The sequence below is a fragment of the Xenopus laevis genome, chromosome 1L (assembly GCF_017654675.1).
Source record: "Xenopus laevis strain J_2021 chromosome 1L, Xenopus_laevis_v10.1, whole genome shotgun sequence".
Taxonomy (NCBI): Eukaryota; Metazoa; Chordata; class Amphibia; order Anura; family Pipidae; genus Xenopus; species Xenopus laevis.
In genome coordinates, this window is record NC_054371.1 from 181,407,347 (window position 1) to 181,432,634 (window position 25,288).

A 25,288-nucleotide genomic window follows, 5' to 3' on the forward strand; every position below is an offset into this window, starting at 1 on the left:
TATTTATCTTTTTATTTAGCAGCTCTCCAGTTTGCAATTTCAGTAATATGGTTGTTAGAGTCCAGCCATGCATTGATTTGAATAAGAGACTGGAATATGAATAGGAGAGGGCTTGAATAGAAAGATCGGTAATAAGAAGTAGCAATAACAATACATTTGTAGCTTTACAGAACATTTGTTTTTTAGATGGAGTCACTGACCCCCCATTTGAATGCTGGAGAGAGGCAGAAGATGATGGCAAATAATTAAAAAACTATAACATAAATAAATAAATAATGAAGTTCAGTTGAAAAGGTGAACCACCCCTTTAATTGTGCCTTCACTGCAATGGGCAACATAGTGGAACATATTTTTGTGGATAGATAATGATTTTTCAATTTACATGTGTCATTTATAGCCCGTCTATATTACTGTATGTTTTATTGAGTAGGTACAACAGTATTTCATAATGGGTAACCAATTGTTTTGTGTGCTTTATGTAATGTTTACTCCCAGCTAGTTTGTAATTATGACACAAAGGAGTAACCAAGAACACAGTAAACATTAACAAATGCTGTTTAATATATAATGAATAATGCTGCATGTATTCATTAAATGCTTTTAAAAAGTTGTGCATATAATATAGTGAAATTTTCGATTTTTGTTTGTGAAAATTTAACTTAAATATGAAAGAATGAAAAACCTTTAGTTCATTTAAAGGTGTTAAGGCCAACAGGCATAATAATCAGGATGTGTATAATTTCTTAAGGCTTTCTAAGCCAACTGGTTTACATATTCTATGTTTATAAATCAAATGTCACAGCAACAGATGAAGCAGCCCAATGACAATGATTAGTGCTTGAAAAGAATAAGCATCTACAAATAGATGTTACATCCTTTTTCACATACAGATTAAATATTCCTACTATAAAGAGCTTACATCTGATGGATGTTATTATCCTACTGTAACTGGAACACAGTTAAATCAGGCGAAAATCACCCTTGAAAAAAAAAAAACAGAGGGAGATGATATTTTACAAACAAAGCTCTTTCTGTAAGTATCAGGCTAGACGCAGACCAGGTGACTCTCCAGCTGTTATATTGGGGAAATTCCCTCACGAGCAAGTCATAAGAAAAAGTTTCAGCTTTAAGATCTATAATACAAACACTCTTATACCTAGAGTCACAGACTCCCCAGCTGGGAAGTACCTTATAAGCCAAGTCATAAGAGATTTCCAGCTTTATGATCTATAATACAAGTCTTATCCCTGGAGTCACAGACTCTCCTATTGTAATTACACATGGTGGAAATTCCCATATGACAGTGTTTTTATTGGTGAGTTGCCTAGTAGCCCAACTGATTTGGCATGACATCAGTGGTGCAGTATATGGCAGTCTCCAAGGCTGGGAAATATGGCATTCACAGATATCAAGTGCAATTCGGCTGCTACAGTATTTTGAGGGTATACAAATTGCTAACATGATGACAATCTGGCTCTGCAATTAAAGGAGTGAGGTTTGAAATGGTTCTCTCTGTTGTAAGCCCTTGGAAATATCCCCTTCACTATCTGAAGATCAGTTGTGACAGTTACTGCCATACTCTATGTCATACTCTTTGTGGTTTATAGTTGTTCCTGCAAGTCTTATTCTATTGTTGGTTATGAAAACTGCAAGGCAAAAATGTTTGATATTTCCCATCCGATGCTTCATCATTTGCAGCAATCACAAATAGGCTGACAGGTGCAGGAAACTACCAACATGCTTCCTTCTCATACATTCAGAAAACCCCAGTAAACAAGCCAAACATTCAGCATTGCCAGTAAAAACGTGTTCTACAATATCATTTCAGACATCTATTGAAGAACACCCTGTAGTTTCCTCTTTTAAACTTTGATCTCTAAAGCAGACACAAAGCACACACACACCTACCAATCAGTGGGGCTAGTAAACATGTCTTCTACAATAGTCCTTGAAGCATCTGTTAAAGACCACACTGTAGGTTGCTCTTTTAAGTTGATCTCAAAAAGCAGACACAATGTATTTGCTTTTAATGGGACAAGCTTAACATCCATCACCAGCAGTGCTCTGTAGCAATAATTTTATCTGAGAATGGTACCAGCGGTATGGTTGGCTAATAAATCACCATACTACAGCTATATTGTAGCTACTCAATGAATCATAACACTTCATAGGGCATGTGCATTTTCAGGACCATTTCCCATCACTTCTTATACATTAAAAACCTTTTCTGTTAGGTTATTTGTATGATAAGATGTTAGTATGCTTAATGGGCGTTCTTGCAACAATATTCATGAATTACATTGTATGGTGATGGACCATTAGTAGGCGCCTTATGAACAGTTTTCTGAGGTATTGAGGCCCATTTCAGTATTTTCCATGAATATCAAATCAAATAGATTCTTGGTTTTATTTCCAAACATGACTCCTTATATGTTATTGTACTGGTACAGGTACTTTATTTTTAATTCAACTATCTTCACAGAATGTGACACATACTGCAAAACTGTTAATATTGTAATCAATTTGTTTTTAATCTTGGCAATGTATTCCTTATCCTTGCATTGTTTGGAAGCATGTAAAATAACAAACTCTATATACATTATTACTTAAAGGACAAGGAAAGGCAAAACAATAAAATCCCATTTTTACTTTCTTTAATGAAAAAGAAACCTATCTCCAATATACTTTAATTAAAAAATGTGTACCGTTTTTATAAGAAACCTGACTGTATGCAGTGAAATTCTCCCTTCATTTACTGCTGTGGATAGGAATTGTCAGATGGTCCCTAACTGCTGAGCAGGGAAACAATCATACTTATGAACAGCAGGGGGAGCGCCCGCCTTACTTCCGAGCCATGCAGAACTCAAGCAGCTTTGTTTATGACGATCCCTAAGCAGCCCAGACCACACTGAGCATGTGCAGGGTCAGGCCAAGATGTTTAACAAAGTTACAAGATGACAGCCCCCTGTGGCCAACTTTGAAAGCATAAATCATTTGTTTGATTAGACTTTGTGGTGCAGTAAGTTCATGCTTATGTTTAGTATACAAAATACAGCATTTCTAGCCTTATTCTATTTTAGACTTTCCTTGTCCTTTAATGTAAATATGCTTAGAGTGCTCTTCCATGGTCTTCAATCCGACGGTCTCTGATTTTTGCCCAGATATCAGTCAGTGAAGCCTGTCGGAGGTCCCCATACACTAACCAGTAAGCTGCTGACTTGGTTTGTCGGCAGCTTTAATCGCCTCCTGTATGCCCACCTTGGCTGTAATATCCTGCCTGAAGTTAAACCAGGGACTTGGTGTTTCTGGGCTACCACTGCTCTATGTGAGCAGACAGCTAAGGTTGTAGTTCAATCCCATTGCTAGACTTGTCATTGCAAGTACGGTATAGCTTTGTACACCTGTTATCAATCTGGCCCCAGGTGATCAGTGTAAGCCATTAGGCTGCCTATACGACCCCTGCTCAGCACTGAATCATTTCCCAATATAGGTCTATCTTCATAGTTCCTGGGTGCACTTACATATTGTCTGATTATTGTTCTTCACCCTTGCCTGTTATTTGACTACTCTTCGGATTCTAAATTGTGTACAGTGTTCCTGTTTGGTTTGACCCTGTCCTGTGACCTTGACTATGCTTTTGCTCCTGATTTTGTACCATATTTTCAGTTTAATATTGACCCGGCCAGTTCCTTGACCACACTCCTTGACCCTCATCCTTTCTGTACCATCCATGGTTCCCTTGCCTGCCTAGAACTCTCCCTTGTCATCTCACGATAAGACCTGGCGTCACCCGAGTAGCACAGGGCTCCTCACTAAGCGAAAGGTAGTTTTTATAGGCAGAAGACTGAGCAGAGACCGGGACCTTGGGGATTGTACTGGGTTTGGTATACCTATCGTAGCAGGCTTTGCAATTTTATGAGCCCTGCTATTTTTTTTACGGCCAACAGCCAGTAAACTCAGCCACTGCACATTGACAAAGGCCAGTTGGATATCCTCCAGTTGGCTGTCATTTACCTACCTTTTTTTTTTAATGATCTTTAATTATTCCTCAAGATATATACTGGTGAAAGTGCAAATTGTCCATAGAGCAAGTTTATCTGAGTTTTGTCAACTACCTGCCAATACCAGTTCCCATTAAACCCAAATTTTTGGTCTGAGGAATTTTTTTTCATTTATTTACAAATACATTTGTTCTTTTCTGATTTAGTTTGTGTGTAGAGGAGCATTATGGCTGTTCATCTTGTATTTTCTCTCTTTGTGAGACCTCATTCATTAATGTGGATTAAAATAACATTTGTAAGCAGACTATATCCAGCTATGTTTGTAAAGCCCATTAATATTCCCAGGTAGACAGCACCACACATCCAGTCATGTTATTTAAAAAGCCTTTATTCGCAAAATGGCTTTAGCAAGACAGAAATACAGCGACGTTTCAGGCCGACATCAGCCTTTCCTCAGTTTGAGGAAAGGCTGATGTCGGCCTGAAACGTCGCTGTATTTCTGTCTTGCTAAAGCCATTTTGCGAATAAAGGCTTTTTAAGGAACATGACTGGATGTGTGGTGCTGTCTACCTGGGAATATTGAATATTAAGGTGGAAGTGGCTACCTGAGACGTGCACCCCAACTGCAAAAGTTTCCATTGCTGAGTGCTGACTTCTACTATTCTGTAAAGCCCATTAACCCTTGCCCTCTAGCTATTTCTTCCTAGATTATTCAAAGCCATCTCAAACTGAACCTAAAAAAACCCAAACCTGGCATGAACTCTTTTGATTCAGAATGCTCTGTGTCCCGAATAAACCTCTAAACCTACACTATATTCACATTTCCACTTTTTTTCCAAGTTCAACAATATTTTATGTTGCGCATGTGCAGAGTTAATTATAAAATAAAATTGCTATTTGCACCTGGGTAAGGAATAAAATTGTCATCCTGACACTGAAAATAACTTCCTGCTCTGAACAGCTCTCCAGACTGTAATAACCAAGGTTTCCGGGGAGAAATCTTATTCAGCATAATGGTTTTGTAACTATTTTCTTCTGAATAGATTTAGCAGATGGTATGACAGTGAGTATTCATTAGGGGCTTCCTTAATTCTCCAACATAAAGTCAACGTGGATCATTAGGTAAAGGTTGCTTACCCATGCATTCACTTGCTTTATATAATAGCCATAGAGCTTTACATATATTTTCTATTGCTCAGAACTGGTTATTAATAATGTAAGTCTGATATTGCTTTTTAATTTTTTTCCTGATTATATTAATCTTTTTAAAACTTCACATTGGCGTATAATCATCTGCTTAGATGCCTTGGTTCGGCATATTTTGCAGTTATAATAAGCGGATAAATTTAAAGTGTTCGCCCTGCACTTTTCCAACTGTTATCCAGATACTTATAGTGGGAGTAGTAGACCAGCAAAAGCTGTGTATGTGTCTGCAGGGTATGGTAGATGACATAGATTAAAAATCCATTGGGGAAAAGGAATAGGTAACAAATCTAAATAAAAGCATAAGCACATGATTCTTTAAAAGGGTCCTCCACAAAAAACAGTTTGTCTGCATATTGAGAGAAAATGTTATTCTAAGCAGCATTCCAATATACATCCATTCAAATTTTGCTGTGGTTTTTTTTATTTGTAAATGGGAAAAGCAGTATTTACTATTTACAGTATTATTACTTTCTGTTCTCTGGTTTATATAACATAAATATTCAGTTTACCAAGATGTGAGCAACAAGTACCTTTTCTCTATAGAATAAACTGAGTCCCTGGAGTCCTTGTACACAAGGATCAATCTGATTAACATTTTCTTGATTGCCTTAATTTACTAATCATGTCCTTCGTGGCTTTGATGGTCTAACCCCAACCTTTTTTTTTAGCTGCGAGCCACATTCAGATTTAAAAAGAGTTGGGGAACAACAAAAGCATGAAACATGTTTCAGGGTGCAAATTCATGGCTGTGATGGATCATTTGTTTGATCATTGTTAACCCATATGTGGACTGGCAGGCTATAAGCACCTGCTTTGAGGCCACTGGAAGCAACATCCAAGGAATTGGGAAGTGACATGTTGCTCATGAGCCACTGGTTGGGGGTCACTGGTATACACCTAAATGTTTCAGTAAAAGACCCTAATACTTCAGTGTAGTGCCTAAATACTGTACCTGATAACCCCAGTTTTCGCTTCACACCTCTTCCTAGTTCAGTTAATACAGTATTCATAGTATTCATTTTACTGCCCCCTTAGTGCCACTGAAATAAATAAAATCACTGCTCTCAGTGTGTTATAAAAAGCTGCAGTTAAAAAAAGAGCAAAATTGCATACAATTTTGTATCCAGCCAAATGGTATTCTCAAGTACTTACATCAATTCATACTCCTCAGCATCCTGAAAAGTGCAAAATACAGGGTGCATGGATGCAAGAGGGCCAGTGACATTAACCCATGCTTTGACAAGGTGGTACTGTCACACCTGATTTGCATCTAATAAACTGTATAGTATGGTAATGGCCTGCCATAGATTGAAATCAACAAAACACAGCTTGTGCTCAGTTTATCAGTTTACAGATTCTGGTGTACATTACTTACATTACAGATGTAATTTTGGGGGAAAATGCTGTAGATACCGTGTGTGAGGTTTTACTCTTTATACATTGCACTTGCATGAGTAAATTAGCTCCTGTTTTCGCAGCAGCCTCCTTGTTTGTCTCTTTTTTTAGCATCCCCACTGCATCATTTTTATGCGTGATTTAAGAATAAGAAATTGGTTATAAGGGCCTCTAGGATGCCACGGTCCACAGTGGAGACTTCTCCTACTCTTGTTATTGCTACAACATTGACTCCTGGGATTAATTCATAATAACAAGCAATTCCTAAAAAGCAATACTGTATATACATACCAATTAGTTTACCAGTCATCTCAAAAATATTTACACTTTTTAGCATATGTGCATATTTCCAAGCATTCGTGCACTTAGCTCCTAATGGTCACATGGAATGAACCAGAATGGGCAGAGATCTCATGTCAGAACATATGGAAATGCATTTAGGCTACATAAAAATATTTTGCTTCTTGCTGTTAAATTAAGCATGAATGTATAATTAATCAGATGTTATCACATATTAGAGTGATAGCAGTGATTATGAATGATATATAATACGTACAGGATATTCATGGCTATTGTGTATTTTTTTATGACTGTTGTGTATATATATATATATATATATATATATATATATATATATATATATATATATATTGATGTATAAATTATTAAATACTTAAATTTAACCTTTAGCCATCTGGATCAGAAGTTAAAATTAACTAGAGAACTACAAATATAACTATTTGCTGCAAGGCTGGTTAATTACGATTTCAATCTATACGGAAAATGTAGTAATTTGCTTAATTCCCTCCCCCCCATCATGCCATATTCATCTGAAAAATCTACATTTAGCTTACTATGTATGAATGAGGTCAGCCATCTCCACCATAGATTATAACGGCCATATAGTCCTGGAAATAGTGGAATACTTATTAGCCTTGATTGGGTAGGAACCATAGAGCCTTTGCTTTGTTCAGCAAGCATAGCTATCTAAAACATATGTTTTTTTTAAATCAATAGGTGGTCTGTAGAAATATAGTAGAATAAATTAGACAATAAAGGTTTTCCTCCTCTGAGTTCCATTGCTATATGAAGACCTTTATAGCCTGAAGCAGGATCAGCTGTTGAGCACGTTATAATGACCTCTAAGTGGACCTGTAGCCCAGACACAAAAAGTTGTATAATAAAAGTCCTTTTAAAATGAAACATGAAATCCAATTTCTATTTTTTATTAGAGCATGCATAGCTGTTGTAAGCTCATTTAAAAATCTCAGCTGTCAATCATATACTGTCTGCCCCTCCTCTTTGCCTTAGGCAGACAATTAATTTCACTTTCCATACAGCACTTCCTAGATGTTTCTGCTCTCCTCACATCCCCCCATTCTCTTCACTGTATAATCGTGTATCCAGGGCATGGGAATGGACATCGGTTCCCCTATTCTGGTGCTCAAACAAGATTCTGCAAGATGATGCAAGGCTTGCCTGCTTGCTATAATTATGAATTCCCAGACTGAAGGATACAAAATTCAAATAACCTATATAGTGTCATTCATTTTGCTTTTTTGGTGACGGGTCTCCTTTAACTAAAAGAAATTGCAAAGAGCTATAAAGCTTTTAATAGAATAGAAGACAGATACTACACTGCCAAAAAGGTGCACATTAGCTCTAGTACTTCCATATACATGAGAGTACCTTCTTTCTATATCTCTTATTGCCCGTTGCATTATGCTTGAACTTGATTTAAAGTGCTGACATATATTCAGTTGTAAACCTACATGGATTTATTTATTCTCCACTGTTTCTAAAATAGCATGCAAATGAAATATTAAAAGGCAAAAAGCTGCAGTTGATGAAGTTGTAGCTAAGTGCTCAGAGTTCCTCACGATCATCATCAATGGGTAATAATACTATCATTCCTTGGTTATAAACCTTAGAAAAAAAGATTCCTAAATTGTTTTAAATTCAGCATCTGCTAAGGCAAGTGCAATTTTATTCTCCTTCTCTTATTTCTTAATGTTATTTTCACTGGCTTAGGCACAAATGAAAAACAAATAAATACAAATAATACTAAATTACAATATTGGAACTTGCAAAATAATAAGATGTGCCAAACCATACAGTTAGTAAAAATGTATAGCCCTCTAAAATTTTCTGTATGGCTTACTAGTATTTGGATGGCAGCCTTAAAAGCCAACTCCTATGATGTTCTTTGTATAGAAACAGCCAAGTATTGTAAGGGGAATGGCTTCATGCAAAGGAGGATTAAAGATAGTAATTTAATGAGTAGCTGCAGGTTCCATGCAGGGCAACTCCTGGAAGATGCTACAAAACGATTCCTCATACTAAAAACCCATAGAACTCCCACCTTGGCCTTACAATTCAAAATAAAGTAGTACTGGGATGCAGAAGCTCTATGGGTCATATCACCATGAAAATAAAGGCCAACCTAGAGGGGACCAGGGGAGATTCTAAGCCAAGTTTTAAAATTGAAAATGAAACTCTTTAACTTACCAGGAGCATCTTTTTGTTGCCCCTACAACTTGCTCAGCGCAGGTGCCTGAAACTAATTTATCAAATCAGATCATTGGAGCAGCTCCCCAAAATCTAGCTATGCTCCTTGATAGTATTGACTATAATAGTAGAATTAATATGATAAAGAGCTCATGTAGTATCACATGGGTGGCCTCTGATATGCTGAGTTTTGATGTTGCAGCAGGAGAGGAATAGTTGTACTAATGCTTAAACTGTTCCCATAATTGCCATTGTGGCAGCACATGATCAGTCTCTTACCTTCATAATAATCTTTAAAAATACACAGCGCTCTATCAAAAGTATTTTTGACCTGCATATAGAAAATATTGAATGTTAAAGGGGACCCGTCACCCAAAAAAATTATTCAAAATCCTATTTTATCACATTAGTCAAGCAAAATGAACTTTAATTACACTGTATAAATTATTTGAATCTTGTTTCCTTCAGTCTGGGAATTCATAATTATAACAAGCAGGCAGCAGCCATTTTGTGGACACTGTTATTAAGACAAGTCTTGTATGATCTCAAAATCTTGTTTGTGCACCAGAATGGGGGACCCGTTGTCCATTTCCATGCCCTGGCTACACAATTAAATGTTAACGAGCACAGAGGAATGTGGAGAGAGCAGTGACATCTAGGAAGTGCTGAATGGAAAGTGAAAGTAATTGCCTGCCCCGCCTCTATGCCCATGGCATAGAGGAGGGGCAGACAATATTTGATTGACAGCTGAGATTTTTAAATGAGCTTACAACGGCCATGAATGCTTTAATAAAAAATAGAAATTGGATTTCATGTTTAATTTGAAAGGGACTTTTATTATACAGATTTTTGTGTCTGGGTGACAGGTCCACTTTAAATTGAATGTTGAATGTTAAGTGCAAGCTGATAAATGTTTTAATCATTTGACTGTGATTTTGTTATTGTTCTGATTGCTTTACACTTTGCAGTGACACAACAAAGTTTAGAGGGTTTTGAAATACCACTGGTGTTATTACTGCTAACGGGCAGAAATTCTATAATTTCTCAGCAATGAAAAATACAGAAACTAAATGGAAGCATCAATACGTTCTCTGTAGTTCAAGCAGGTTTTTAATACAATGTTAAATGAATAGTAATAAACTCTAACAGTCCCCCCTTTGCTGTGTATTGTGCAGTGAAGCTGGGAAGCTAGCTGGAGGGTAGCAGAGCCTCACAAAAGCATTGTTTGATGGGCGGATGCTAATCTTTGCAATCCTGGAGTAATAGCTAAGCACTAGCTTTTATACACTGTAAAGGTATCTAACTGCAAGTAAAAACAAATGCATCAATCCAAATGGAGGGGTTATGAGGCAAAGCCACTTGGGGATTGATTTAATAATGATAATGTATACTCACAACCCTAGTTTCTTCCTTGCTCCTTGAGTCAAAATCTTTTTTTTTTTATTTTGAGGGGATGTGCACAATGTGGGCTCTGCTGCAATTCCAAGCCTTCTAACTATAGAAACAAGATAGGAACAAAGGCACCCTCCACTCTATGCTTCTGCAAACAAATCCAAATCTTCTTTATTAAAGTGAGATCCCAGCATTTGGAAGATTTGGATCCTATCTTGTTTCTATAATAATGAGAATGGCCTGTTTCTTCAAAGCTAAACATATGTATAAAAAATGCAAGAGCATAAATCCTTGCTGGAAATGCAAAGTAATTATTTCCTTGCAGTTATCTTTGTTGCTGTTTTAGGTGCTCTGAAAACTGCTTTGATTTCTGATACCTGCTCCTGTCCCCCTGACTTTCTGGTTCCTTGAGTTTGCCTCTCAAGTCTGCTCCTATTATCTGGTTCTGACCCGGCCTTTCTGACTACATCCAGCTCCTTCCTGACCAACTCCTTCCCAGAGTATATGTTTGGTGCCCACGTCTGGCCCTGTGGGAGTACTGGATTCTTGTGCAGTAAGAACTGGAAGCACCCAAGTAGCTGAGGGCCAGGCCCAAAGCCAAAGGTGGCTGTTATAGGCAGAAGAGCATATATGAGAGAAATAGAACTCGAGTATAAAGATGTTAAACATGCTATCAGTTTTATCCTTCAGACACAATAAATTGTTGACCATTGTCCCAGAAGAGTGTCAGAATGTGAAACATTCTACAGTATAAACATGTACATTTATGTCATCAGCGCAAGACTGTGTTTGCTTTCACTGCTAAACATTGAAAAAATTATAGCTTTCATTGGCACTTGATTTGGTGAGAAAAAAAATAAAATAAAAATAATATATATGTCTTATCAATTGTTGGTGTGAAACTTATTGTCAAGTCAAATGTTTAAACCAAAGGCAGAACATTTAGGGGCAAATTCACTAAGCGCCGAACGCTAGCGTTAATTCGCTAGCGTTTGGCATTTTCGTTACTGCGCAAATTCACTAACGAACACTGGCGTAGTTTCGCTAGTGTTACTTCGCACCCTTACGCCTGGCGAAGTTTTGCTAGCGACGTAACTACGCAAATTCACTAACGCGCGCAGTGTACTGAACCCTACCTTTTACGCTAGACTTCCTTCGCCACCTCAGACCAGGCGAAGTGCAATAGAGTAGATAGGGATTGCTTCAAAAAAAGTCAAAATTTTTTCTAAATCCCAAAAAACGCTGGCGTGTTTTCTACATTATGGGTGATAGGCTGAAAAAGATCGGAAATTTTTTTGGGGCTCCCCTCTTTCCCCCCTACATTTCCTGACTCATGGCAACTTACCTAGACAGTGGGCACATGTGTAGGGCAAAATAAAAATTTTATTTGATGTTTTGAAGGTTTTCTAGCCATTTGTAGTGCTGATACGTATTCCTCCATTGAAATTTGAATTTGGCGCCGTATGCAAATTAGCCTTCGCTAGCGTAACTTCGCTTCACTTAGCCAATCAACGCTAGCGCAACTTCGCAATCTTACGCTACCCCTGTGCGCAACTTCGGATTTTAGTGAATTTGCGGAGCGCTGGCGAAACTACGCCTGGCGAAGTGCGGCGAAGTTGCGCCTGGCGAAACTACGAATGTTAGTGAATTTGCCCCTTAGAGTATTGTGATTAAAAGTAATTAACTGGAGGGGGGATGTATACATTGGAAGCTAAAGCAGACTGACATAAGACAAACTCTCACTACACTGCTTCTAACTGAGAACAATTGAGGAAATTAAGAGAGAAATATATCTTGGCCATTTTGAAATTAGAAATGATCATAGGAGATAAAAAGGAAAGACAAACTGCTAAATGGTCAATAAATCACTGCGAGCCAGGATGATATGGGAGAAAGTGAAAATAAATGAAGCACAGAGAGTGGTAGGAGTAAAGTACATCTAGAAAAGCCTGGCGTGCCAACAACTATTCCTTTAGATTATTCCATTTAGAAATCATTCAGTTTGTTGTCCTTTATATGGATTTATTTGTCTGCATTAGGTGCTGCATGTAGTGTGTGTTGAGTGTGGAGTAGATGCTAAACTTAATAGAAGTCTTAAAGGTTATGGAAAGGTTAATATATAGGGGGTGCCAACATGAAAGACAACACCAACTTAGCACCACACTCCCATGATGTTTTAAAGGAACACTAACGTCAAAAAATAAAAGTGTTTTAAAGTAATGAAAATATAATGCAGTGTTGCCTGGTACTGGTAAAACTGATATGTTTGCTTAAGAAACACTACTATGGTTTATATAAATAAGCTGCTGTGTAGCAATGGGGGCAGCCATTCAAAGGACAAAAGGCTCAGGTTACACAGCAAATAACAGATAAGCTCTGTCTGTCTAATGGTGTTATCTGTTATCCATTAGTTAACCTGTGCCATATAGCCGTTTTTCAATTTCCGCCATTGCTCCAGAGCAGCTTGTTTATATGAACTATAGTAGTGTTTCTGAAGCAAACAGTCCTGGGCAACAGTACATGATATTTTCATTACACTTTTTTTGGTGTTACTGTTCCTTTAAGGCTTGCGCATGCACATTATATTATATAAGTTGGAGAATCTTACTACTGAAATGTTACTATTGTCTGGGAGTCTCCAAGGGACATATAGAGAAATATATAAAATATGGTGGTGTGATGCTAGGTAATAAAGCATGAGTGTATTTTTTTCCAAAACAGGAGCACTGTTTGGGGAAAAAGCGAGCAGTTTATTATACTGGATGTTGGCTTATATATTGTCACCCCACTGTGTAATAACTTCTCCTTGTCTATTACCTAAAGGTGAAAAAACAGCCCAGGCTTTGCAAGAACATCCCACACTAACACTGATTACACAGAGAGATATGAAAATTATCATTAACATTTATAAAATCAAGCTAAAAGACATTCTGAATCTGGGCTGAATATTTTCAGAATAAGTTGAACTGAAAAGGTATGTGCTCTGTATTTCCTTGTCTTTATCCACAGAATGGGAAGAAAGAAAGAAAATATCTGAGCTACTGTACTTGGAAGTAAGCAGAGATGAATGCAACCAATTCTGGAATTACGTCAATGCTGCTTTACAGTAATGTATCTGTTATATCACTGCTATATTATTCCATTTTAAATCCCCAGCATTAAACATTAACAGTTGACGGTTGGCCTTTATGGTGCAGAGAACTGTACACAAAATCCTAATCAATGTAAATAGAAACTATAAACAACATCGCAGGCTGGAATAGCTCACTAGTTTCCTCTTTCTCTTATTTCCCAGTGCTACACATTATTGTTTATATATAACTATATAGAGCTGTACTTGGAATGTTGATTCTTGGTAAAAATTTGTTCATAAACACCAGCTGTCTGTTTTCCTGCTTTAAAGAAGTCATAGAAAAGGACATAGCTCCACATTCACCAGGTCATGGAAAAGATTAATTTATTGGGAAGGAAAAACTATCCATCTTTATAATAGTTAAACTTTTTTATGACCTCTCATGAGTGTGGCACTTTCCACTTGTAACTTTAACTGCACCCAGGCAAGTTGCTTTTTGAATTAAGGGACTGCTCCTCCTAGATCTGTTATCCGGAAAACCCCAGGTTCCAAGCATTCTGCATAACAGGTCCCAACTATATACTTTATATATACATAGGGGCAAATTTATCAAAGGTCGAGGTGAATTTTCAAATGGAAAAAATTTGAATTTCGAGCTGTTTTTTTGTGTACTTCGACTAGGGAATAGTCCAAATTCAAATCGAATTTGAAAAAAAAATCAAAAATTTGAATATTGAAATTAGGGATGCACCGAATCCACTATTTGGGATTCGGCTGAATCCCCGAAACCTTGATGAAAGATTTGGCCGAATACCGAACCGAATCCGGATCCTAATTTGCATATGCAAATTAAGAGCAGGGAAGGAAAAAGTGGAAAAAATTCTTCTTTTGTGATGAATAGTCACATGGTTTCCCTATCCACCTCTAATTTACATATGCAAATTAGGATTCAGATTTGGTTCAGCCAGGCTCAAGGATTTGGCCGAATCCAAATCTTGCTGAAAAAGGCCGAATCCTGGATTTGGTGCATCCCTAATTGAAATTTATCATGTACTGTCGCTTTAATAATTCGACTTCGACCATTCGCCATCTAAAACCTGGCGAATTGCTGTTTTAGCCTATGGGGGACCTCCTAGAACATACATGGCGTCAAAAGTATATGGAATCAAAGGTTTTTTTTAAGGAAAACTTTGTATCGAATTCGGCCGAATATGGACCTATTCCATCGAAAACTGACCTATTCGACCCAAAAAAAACTTTGACTTGATTTCGGTTGGTCTTTTTGAATACCCTTGATAAATATGCCCCATAGTGTGTGTGTATGCAAGGCAATTTATACTATTGGATACCCTGCAAATTCCATATCCAAACACTGCAGCAATTGTATTGCTTTTTCTTATCAAGGGAATAGCTCCACTGATACTAAGAAAACAAAAGCTATTTGTATCCTTCCAATAAATACATTATGAAGAAGAATACAGAATAACCATGCAAATTTAATAAGATACATGCCTCCAGATTTTTTTACATATCGATTGTTAATTAGTGTTATTGTAGTTTAATGTTAGAAGATATAGATATAGAAGAGATTTAGAAGATATTCCCCTTGCACCTCTATCCCTCCTAGGGAAGATGATCTCTATTCATACAGTGTATCTAATCAAGGTTTCCTGGCTGCTCAATACAGCTCCAAATAGTCATATAGTCATAAACCTGCTGTACAAAAATTACTTTTATAGGATACTGGAATTATTAAACAAAAGGTTTTTGCTTCCTTTAAAATACATTACTAGAGACAAAAGCATAGAAGAAAAAAATATCTCAATAAATGGCAAAATAGAATAAACGTATTCAATTTAAATCCAATTTTAAATCTTAGCACCACTGCCCCATCCTCCCTTTGTTTTAACCCTAAGGTTTCAAACGCTGTGGCCAACATGGGAGCGAGTTTCGAATAGTGCAACCTCTGTGGGTATCATGCAGTGTGCAGGATCTTGTAACTACTGCCAGGCCTAAGGCACGTGACAGGTTTCTCAGAAGGGATAGCAAGTGGCACAGATCTGGCCGTGCACTCCATGACTCCATGACTCCAAGATGAAATCATTGAACAGATATGTAAGGCCTTTCACCTAGGGAACCCTCTAGTCTTAAATGCACCACAGCATGATTCAGACAAACATTAGGCTATTCTGCTGAAGACTGAATTGGCAAAGTTAGAATACAACTTAAATTCGTTGGAGAGGTATGAAATATCCATTTGATTCCAGCTACTTTGTTTGCTTTCCAAATCTGTAGGTCCTAACACAGACATTTACAGAAATGATGGCAGATATTTTTACAGCTGTTATTCATGCTGAGGCCTAAAATACTAGGCTGTATCACAGCATTGGTCTTTTACTTTTACGTTTTTGTGCCAGTATTTGCTTTTATACACTATGCTAAAGCTGCTTTAGTAAGAAGCAACTAAGGTCTTGAGCATGCTCAGTTTGCTCTTCTCTCCCCCTCCCTCCTCCCCTCACTGCTGTAATCTGAGCCCAGAGCTATGAGCGAGCAGGGAGAAACTCAGGCAGGAAGTGATGTCACACCAAGCCAATATGGCAGCTGCTATCCTAAACAAACAGAGACAATGTCTAGAGATGTTTACTCAGGTATGGTAAAGAATTCTACAGAATAAATAGTGTTATAGCTTGCACTATTGTGACTAATATATTGGCAATGAACGGCTTTGGTAGCTTTCCTTCTCCTTTAAACCACAAAATGTTATTGATGAGTAGCAGAATGTTAGGGCCTTGGATCATCTGAACAACACAACTGATATCAAAGCTTAAAGGGGAACTCCACAAAAACATAACTTAAGCTTTTTGAAAAGTAAACATAAACACAAGCACCTTTGCAATATACATCAATATGCTGATTTGTCATGGTTTTTAATGGTTTCTGACAGTTCCATAAGCCTAGCCCCCTGCTCTCCTGCTCATCTGTCTGACTACTTTGCTGAGCTGGTTGACTAATGTTACTTTGTATCAACAGCCGTCTGTCCTTAGTCTGCATCCTCCAAACCCCACAATTCCCTGCACATGATTTCAATAAGGAATGGAACATCACAGTGCAGTGTATTGTGGTTATGTAGTTCCTGCATGTTGTCTGTAAGCTGTGGAGAAGTTGTTACAATTTGTAACATCAGTGTTTAGTCCCTCCTTCCCTGCCAGGATTTCAAATGATGCAGAAAGAGAAGACCTGTTAAACAGCTGGATTTCAGCATAGAACATACCATTTATTCATACTTTTTGAAGAAACAGGTAACTGTGATGAATATATAAGGGGTTTCTGTGTTATGTGGGCCTCTTTATCAAATTTTGGTTTGGAAGCAGGAGTTCCCCTTTAAACCTTTTTAATGTCAGAGTGAAATCCATTTCAGTGGCAGTAAATACTTGGCCGGCAGGTAATGCCCTACAGAGAACAGCACTTATTTTAAAACAAGGACAGGCTATTCACAATATTTAATCAAGCTATGTCACTGGAGAAATGCTGAGCTTCCAGTTCCAATAGAACAGCTGAGAGACAAATTATTCTGCAATCCATAGCACCAGGCGCTGCTTATATTTGGGTAATGTGTAATGCTCATATGACTGAAAGGAGAACACAATTATTTTATTTCAAGAAAGAAATTATAATTGTAAACAAGTTTCCAATATGTATTAAAAGGGTCAATCGCCTTAAAAAGAATTTTAGCAAGGTGTAGGCAGCAGAATTCAACGTGCAATTGCTATTCATTTTTTATTCTTTGTAGTTTTAAAGTTATTTCGATTTTTTGTTCTGCAGTTTTCAGGTACAGCAGAAGCGCGTTGATTGGCAGACTTGTGAAGAAGCATGCAAGGCATTATGGGAAGTGGAGACTTGGCTGGAGAAAAGCTGGTTTCTGCTACATTGTTCCAATAGTCAGAACCAGCAGTGTCAAACAAATGTTGCCTTCAAATGCAATGACATTTACAAATAACATTAAAAACATTGAACAGTTTTAATTAACGTATACTGGAAAGTTGTTTAGAATTATTTTTTCTTAGGGTATGCAAAAAAATAAAAAGCAGAATGATAGTAAAAATAACATTGTGAAATGGGCAGTGCACATACATTGTACTAAAGCAGTTACATCAGTGTGCCAAAGATACACTTTAAACCAGTGTATTCTGGACTGCCTTATCCCCAGCAGTGTAAGTTGATGATCTCCACTTTAGGATTATATCGTAATGAAGTTGTAGTGCAGACAATTGCATGCTGCAGTACTTTAGCTTGCCCTTTACTAGAGCATGCTGCAACTACTATGGTCACTTTACCGGATTCCATTGCATGTCCAGTTGTAAAATAGCTGCGTGGCATCCTTAAATTAGCATTTGATCATCCACTACAATGAGTTAACACCGACAGTAACAAGTCAAAGATGAAACATTGAGAATTGTTACCAAAGGAACCAGCAAGATTAAAAGCAACTAATTGTCTATGCTGGAAATAGATAAAACATCCCCTGGCATACCATTCATTCAGCCCATTTCTTGCTTAATACAGAATGCTTTGAGGCCACTAGATGTGTCACTTGACTTGTTTTTATGGTGCTGGCTTTTTTGTAGGTGAGAAACAATAAAAATAATCCTTTGTATAGTAACTCTCGTTCTCAGTGCCCCACCGAAACATGCTATTCTAATTAATTTGCCCTTTATCATTCTCCCCTAGATCCTTCTCATTTAAGGAAACTCCCAACACACCGCCATTCAGTATATAACTTGCATTTATATTATTTTTGCCAAAGTGCATAACCTTGCATTTATCAACATTGAACCTCATTTTCCAGTTTGTTGCTCAGTTTTGACTAAATTGGAAAACTGGGCAGCAAACTGGAAAATGAGGTTCAGTGTTGATAAATGCAAGGTTATGCACTTTGGCAAAAATAATATAAATGTAAGTTATACGCTTAGGGACAGATTTATGAAGGGTCAAAGTGCAAATTAGAATTTTCAAAACATTTTTTGGTCAAAACTCTCAAATTCGAATATCGAATTAACAAACTCGATTCGAGTTTTAATTTGAATTTGAATTTCCAGATTTATCATACTTTAGCCTTTTAAGAACTCAAATTTGACTCTTCGCCATCTAAAACCTGCCCAATTACTTTATAAGTCAATAGAAGAGGTCCAGGCCCCAAATCTGACCCACAAAATTCACTGCTACCATCTATCCTTAACAAAATAGGTAGATAGAGACCTAATATGATTATTTATTTCAATTCAAAATCGGGAGTCCATATAGTTAATCAGCCAGGCCCAAGGGACTCGCCCCAGTTCAGAAAGGCATTCAACTACAAAAAGGTTTATATCAAAAATGATATAAGTCCCAAGGCCTCTTCAAATAAAAAATATTAATTTATTGTAATTCACATTAAAACAGTAGCTAGTACATACAACCCCACATACCCCACCTTACGCGTTTCGCACCCTCCGGCGCTTAGTCATAGGTGTAATATGATTATTTCCCTGCTCTGTATAACAAGTAGTAATTCACAATATATACAAATGTATCAAACACTCTCTCACCACAATCAGGGTTAGTTTCTACTAATCCAACAAGCACACAGCAGCCAAAGGGTTACATTACATTCAAACACTCTCACGCTAGCAGTTGGCTTAATTAGCCTATTAATATGTAATTTTCCCTTTCAGCACACACAGAGTTAATTTTACACTGACACAGACTTTCATACAAGCTTTCCCCTTAGAGCAAGAAGGAAAAAAGTGCTTACTACATTTTCTATGTCATATCACAAAAATAAACAGTGCATCTATATACAAAATACATAAAAATAGGGAATTTCAAACAGTAAATAAAATAAAAGGGTACTAGGCAGATGCTGGAATAACTGGGCACATACTCCGAAGTGTCCTCAAACATGAGCCCCATTGGTTATGTCTCCCCCATTTTTATTTAAATGTCTCCTCATTACCTAATGCTTGATTTAGGAGTGCCCAGGAACTTATCATATCCCACCCCCTGTATATGGTTGATGGTTCCATGCCAGTTTCTGCCAGTAGCAAACTATGGGTATGCTGTGTTTCATATACAGGCAACCAGAATGATACCAAATATGAGGTGTATCGCATGCTCCAGCCCCCCAGAAGCCATTCCTAATAACCAGTGATGTGAACCCCAAGTCAGAAGGTATATGTATCCCTTTCTGCAACTCATATAGATTATCATAATTGACCCCCCAACAACTCTGGGTCCACTTGTAGGGACCACTTGGCACTTTCCTTTCAAAAGCTACAAGCTTTTTTGTCCACCTACAACAGATTATATTGTAAATTGGTTAGTACTTAATGAAACTGTAGTTCCCTTACCTAAAAAGAAAACCTAACACATAACAGACCAAAGCATAATGTACACAGCCATGCCCAGCTAGTAATATCTCTGTGTAGACAACTAATGGCCTTACCTCATATGACCAGACACACTGGGTTCCACCAAATCGCCGGACACATCGACCAACTTCCACATCCTCATGTGTTGTATACATTTCCTGCAGACATTCTCCAATGTGCGGTACCATCTTTCTTAATACTTCTCTACTGAAGATCATTCCTGGGCCTCCCATGCAGAAATTCTCTCCAGGTTCAAGACCAAGCTTACCAAGTTCTTCTATATTACCAAGTCCAGTTTGTCCCAAGTACAGAGGCTTGCTGCTGTTTAGTGATCTTAGAAATGCCTCCAGTTTTTCACCTGTGGATATACAATAAACAATCTGTTATTTATTTTATTAAGCATGCAGATTAATAAGAGATATTGCTTTATGTGGGTCAGAGTCTCATCTACGTTTCTAAGCAATGCTCTTTATCAAATACTTGGCTAAAAATGTTAGACAGAGGGAACCTCTAGTATCACATACAGGTTATGGATCCATTATCAGGAAACTCATTATCCAGAAAGGTCTGTATTACCCACCTCCCATAGACTCCATTTTAAACAAATAATTAGAATTTTTAGAAATGATTACCTTTTTCTCTGTAATAATAAAACAGTAAATTGTACTTGATCCAAACTCATATATAATGAATCCTTATTGCAGGCAAAGCAATCCTATTGGGTTTAATTAATGGTAAAATGAATTATTAGTAGACCTAAAGTATGGAGATACAAATTACAGAAAGATTCCTTATCCAGAAAACCCCAGGTCCCAAGCATTATGGATAACAGGTCCCATAACTGTATATTTCACTGAAGGCCAGAGTTATAGAATATACAGAGAAATGGCATGTGATTAAAATTACAAACACACATGGAGTGTCCCAAATAGTTAATAAACTGAAATATGGCCTCAGATAGGCCTGTAATCCATTTCTTCATCCCAACAATGTTGTCACCTCCTTGTTGCCTTTTCTTTGGATGGCTGATGGCAACATACTGTATTTTATCTCACTTTGCCCTGCTGCTATGTTATATAAGATGTCAGAGAGGGATACATTAGCCTTTTGTTAAACTTCCTTGCAGATCCCTTTTTTCTTTTCCTTCTTGTCTTGTCAGTTATACTAGACTGTAACTGGCTGTTTATCTGTGTATCTATTTGCCAACCTATGGAATCTTTGCCTTGCTCGTTGAACACACAACATTCTGCCTCTGATCAGTTTCTCAATCTTATTTCTAAATTCTTCTTTGGGCTGAAACATCTATTCAGCCGTTCTACCTATAATTTTTGGATGAACTGTATAGTCTTTGGTAACAGCAATAATCCAAGATACACACAATAACAAGAAGTACATGAATATAATTTAATGGCGCCGACCTATTGTAAATGTTTGCCAATCCTTCTTTAGATAAACATTTGAAATATTTTCTCATAATAGAAATGAAGTGAACAGATGCCTAGTGAATTAAACTGGACATGTTTGTGACCAAAATGGAGAATTGCTTGCAGACGCTTTGGCGATTACCAAGTGAGACAGGCTCAGCAATTCAAACGACACTGTAAAAGGGAAATTTCAACATTATTTCAGGAATGCATTTAGCATAACATTTTTGAATCCTCTAATGCATTCTACACTTTGAATTATATTTTAGATATTTTGAAGCTTTGGGCAATTTCATGTATTTGATTGCTCGTATATCATTCAGTACCTTCTCATGGCTAGTAGAAACAAATAATAAGTGGTTTAACCCCTCTTAGAGCTGGTGGGCAAACATCTAATGGAAAGCTGCACACCAATACATTTATTTGATACTCAAATAAAAAGTATATATGGTAAAAGTAAAAGTTATAGTGTAATTTCCAAAAACCTAGGTAGACCATAAAATATTATGACAGCTAGCACTGTAAAACAGACACAATAGAGAGCACATATTGACACAATTTATTTGGCAATCATATGTTCCTGCATTTCCACATGGTTGCCAAAATGTCCAACATCTGATAAATGTCCCACAACTGCAACTATTGACACTGGAGGATCCTTGGAGCTACCACCATCTTGGACCTGGCAGTAATACTGGGCAATGATGTAACTAGCATACAGCAGACCCATTGACCTAGGTCTCAGGGAAGAAGAAACATATGTTTGCATGGGACCTGTTACCTAGAATGCTTGGGACCTCGGCTTTAAAGGTGGCCATAGACATTACAATTATGATCTTTCCTGAAAAAGATCTTTCCAGGAAAGATTGTTCATTCAATACACACGTGTAGAGCTGACTTATCAGATATACAGGTAAAAACAATAGAATTCTACCTGTATCTGACAATTAAGCACTAACAATGGCTGATGTTCAAAAATCAAATCAAAAATTTCAGGCTACACAATCGGCGAGCCGACCGATATTCAAGTCTTCTGCCGATATCAGTCGGCTCGTCTTCCACTTTCCATGCAATGAAAATTTGTGCCATACGATATTATCGGTGCGTCTATGACCACCTTTAGTCTACTAAAAAATAATTCAAACATTAAATAAGCCCAATGGAATTGTTTTGCCTTCAATGAGGATTAGTTTTATTTTAGTTTAGATCAAGTACTGTTTAATTATTACAGAGAAAAGGGAATTCCTTTTTAAAAATGTGAATTATTTAATTAAAATAGACTCTATGGGGCAAATTCACTAAAGTATGAAGCGCCTAACGCTAGCGCAAATTCGCCAGCGTGACGTCATTTCATAACTTTGCCGATTTACTAATGGGTGCTGGCGTAAATTCGCTAGTGAAGTGGACCTACTCTAGCGCTACATCACACCCTTACGCCAGGCGAAGTTGCGCTATGGCAAAGGGACGTAACTACGCTAATTCACTAACTTGCGCATTTTACTGAACGTTACCTCTTGCGCCAGACTTGCCTTTGCCACCTCAGACCGGGCGAAGTGCAATTGAGTAGATAGGGATTGCTTCAAAAAAAGTTCCAAAAAACGCTGGCGTCTTTTTCTTTTTTAAGGGTGATAGGCTGAAAAAGATCGTAAATTTTTTTGGGGATACCCTCCTTCCCCCCTACATTTCCTAACATATGGCACCAAAACTATACAGTGGGCACATGTATAGGGCAATATAACAACTCTATTTTATTTTATGAAGCTTTCCCAGGCTTGTGTAGTGTAATGTATTTGTTGCTACATATACGTCCATTTTACTTTAACTTGGCGCCATATGCAAATTAGGCATCGCTAGCATAACTTCGCTTTCCTTGACGAATTAACGCAAGAGCAACTTCGCTACAGTTCGCCTCCCTGAGCGCAACTTTGGATTTTAGTGAATTAGCGGCGCCCTGGCGAAGTGCGGCGAACTGTGGCGAAGCCTGAGCTAGCGCAACTCCGCAGGTTACTGAATTTGCCCCTATGGGAGATGCCTTTTCCCTTCATTTGGAGCTATTTTAATAAAATAATGCCTTGCAAAAGACGGCAGTATGCTCTAGGTTAGAGACTGGCTGTTGTGCAAAGCTGATTTTCTGTCTCACCCTCCCAAAGTCTTCATTGTCCTGGGTTATCTATTTTAAAGGACAAGAAAAGTCTAAAATAGAATAAGGCTACAAATGTTGTATTTTGTATACTAAACATAAGCATGAACTTACTGCACCACAAAGCCTAATCAAACAAATGATTTATGCTTTCAAAGTTGGCCACAGGGGGCTGTCATCTTGTAACTTTATTATACATCTTTGCCTGACCCTGACCCTGCACATGCTCAGTGTGGTCTGGGCTGCTTAGGGATCGTCATAAACAAAGCTGCTAGAATTCTGCATGGCTGGTAAGTAAGGCGGGGGGCTCCCCCTGCTGTTCATAAGTATGATTGTTTCCCTGCTCAGCAGTTAGGGACTGTCTGACAATTCCTATCCACAGCAGTAAATGAAGGGAGAATTTCACTGCACACAGTCAGGTTTCTTATGCAAGAATCGGTACATTTATGCAAGAATTCCATCACATGCAGTATGTATTTGTTTTTAATATAAATAAAATCCCATTCCCGTCCCTGCAGTGTTCACAGGCCATAACTAGAGAAAGAGGAGAATTTCTGCAATCCAACACTAGAAGCCAGCCAAGCAGGAAACCCTACTGGAAACAGTATGCACACATTAATGGTACCACATGAACTAAAACACTGCCAGCATTGTATTTATGTAGTCTCACTATAGTGATCTGCGTAAAGGCAATGAGCCACCTACTGTGATCTCTTGTTCTGTCTGGCCCTGAAAATAGACTTAATAATCAGGCTTTGACTGCTGACATGACATCATACTTGCTATAACTGAATCACTAAAGGCAAATAACACTTAGATGTAAGAAGTTTCCTGTATAACGTACTTGTTATAGCACATCTGCAACACTTGCTGGCAGCTGGCGCTTTACTCAGTATATCACACAAAGCAATCACAATTCTGGGGCCCGTTAAAGAGAAGATACAATAACAGATGGGAAAAGCAAAGATAATATTAAAAGACACTTTCCTAATTTATGTAAATACTCTTAGAAATAACTTGGCAAATGATTGTTAATGAACACTGATCTTATATATGTTTGTAATAACACTGGCAAGTTGAATAACACATGAAGGAAATAGTTTGCATTGAACATTTTTTTTTATAATTGCTGGCACTGATTTAAAAGATAGATTTTAGTACACAAACCTTTCTCTCATCTTGTCATATAAGTGACAGTTTGTAAGGCTGTTATGACCCTTGAATATGTAACCAGTGGTTTAACATAAAAGGGTATTTAATCCCGATAAGGCTCTAAGATTAAATCTTGCTTTGATCCTAAATTGTCTAAATTAAGTGTAAAACACTCATGACTGGTGTTCTTCCTTCAGCACTTAACAGACATTTACATGGATTGCTCAGTTACTGGGTTGATGATGGAGACAATTTAGGCTTGAAAGTATTTTACAGGAAATAGCACTTATTTTGCTTTTATCCCCCAAGGATCAGACTAATTCATGGAAGGTTTTTTGTGTACTGATGTAAATGATGCAAAGACGACGTCCAGATAAGACAATTAATCAATTTGCAGCTCGTTAATATAAACTTAGTAAGTCTGAATGTATGTAACAATGAGTCATTTTAAGATACAGACTGATAAAACACAATTCCTATTTGTATAGATACTAGATCAAAAGGGCTAAATGAGAGCAAACACTTGTTATATTCTTGTAACAACTTGGCTGCTAAGCTCATAAACGTGGCTATCTGATAATAATGATGAT

At 37.5% G+C, this 25,288-nt stretch overlaps 1 protein-coding gene across 1 annotated transcript in view; it reads right to left on the reverse strand.

Moving 5' to 3' along the window:
- The window catches only part of LOC108717241 (chondroitin sulfate synthase 3), a 187,100-nt gene that overhangs the window by 143,835 nt on the left and 17,977 nt on the right, over positions 1 to 25,288 (reverse strand). Inside the window, exon 2 of the mRNA XM_018264109.2 lies at positions 20,057 to 20,340. Within this exon, the coding sequence (XP_018119598.1) occupies positions 20,057 to 20,340 (284 nt within the window). The remainder of the gene's footprint in view (positions 1 to 20,056; positions 20,341 to 25,288) is intronic.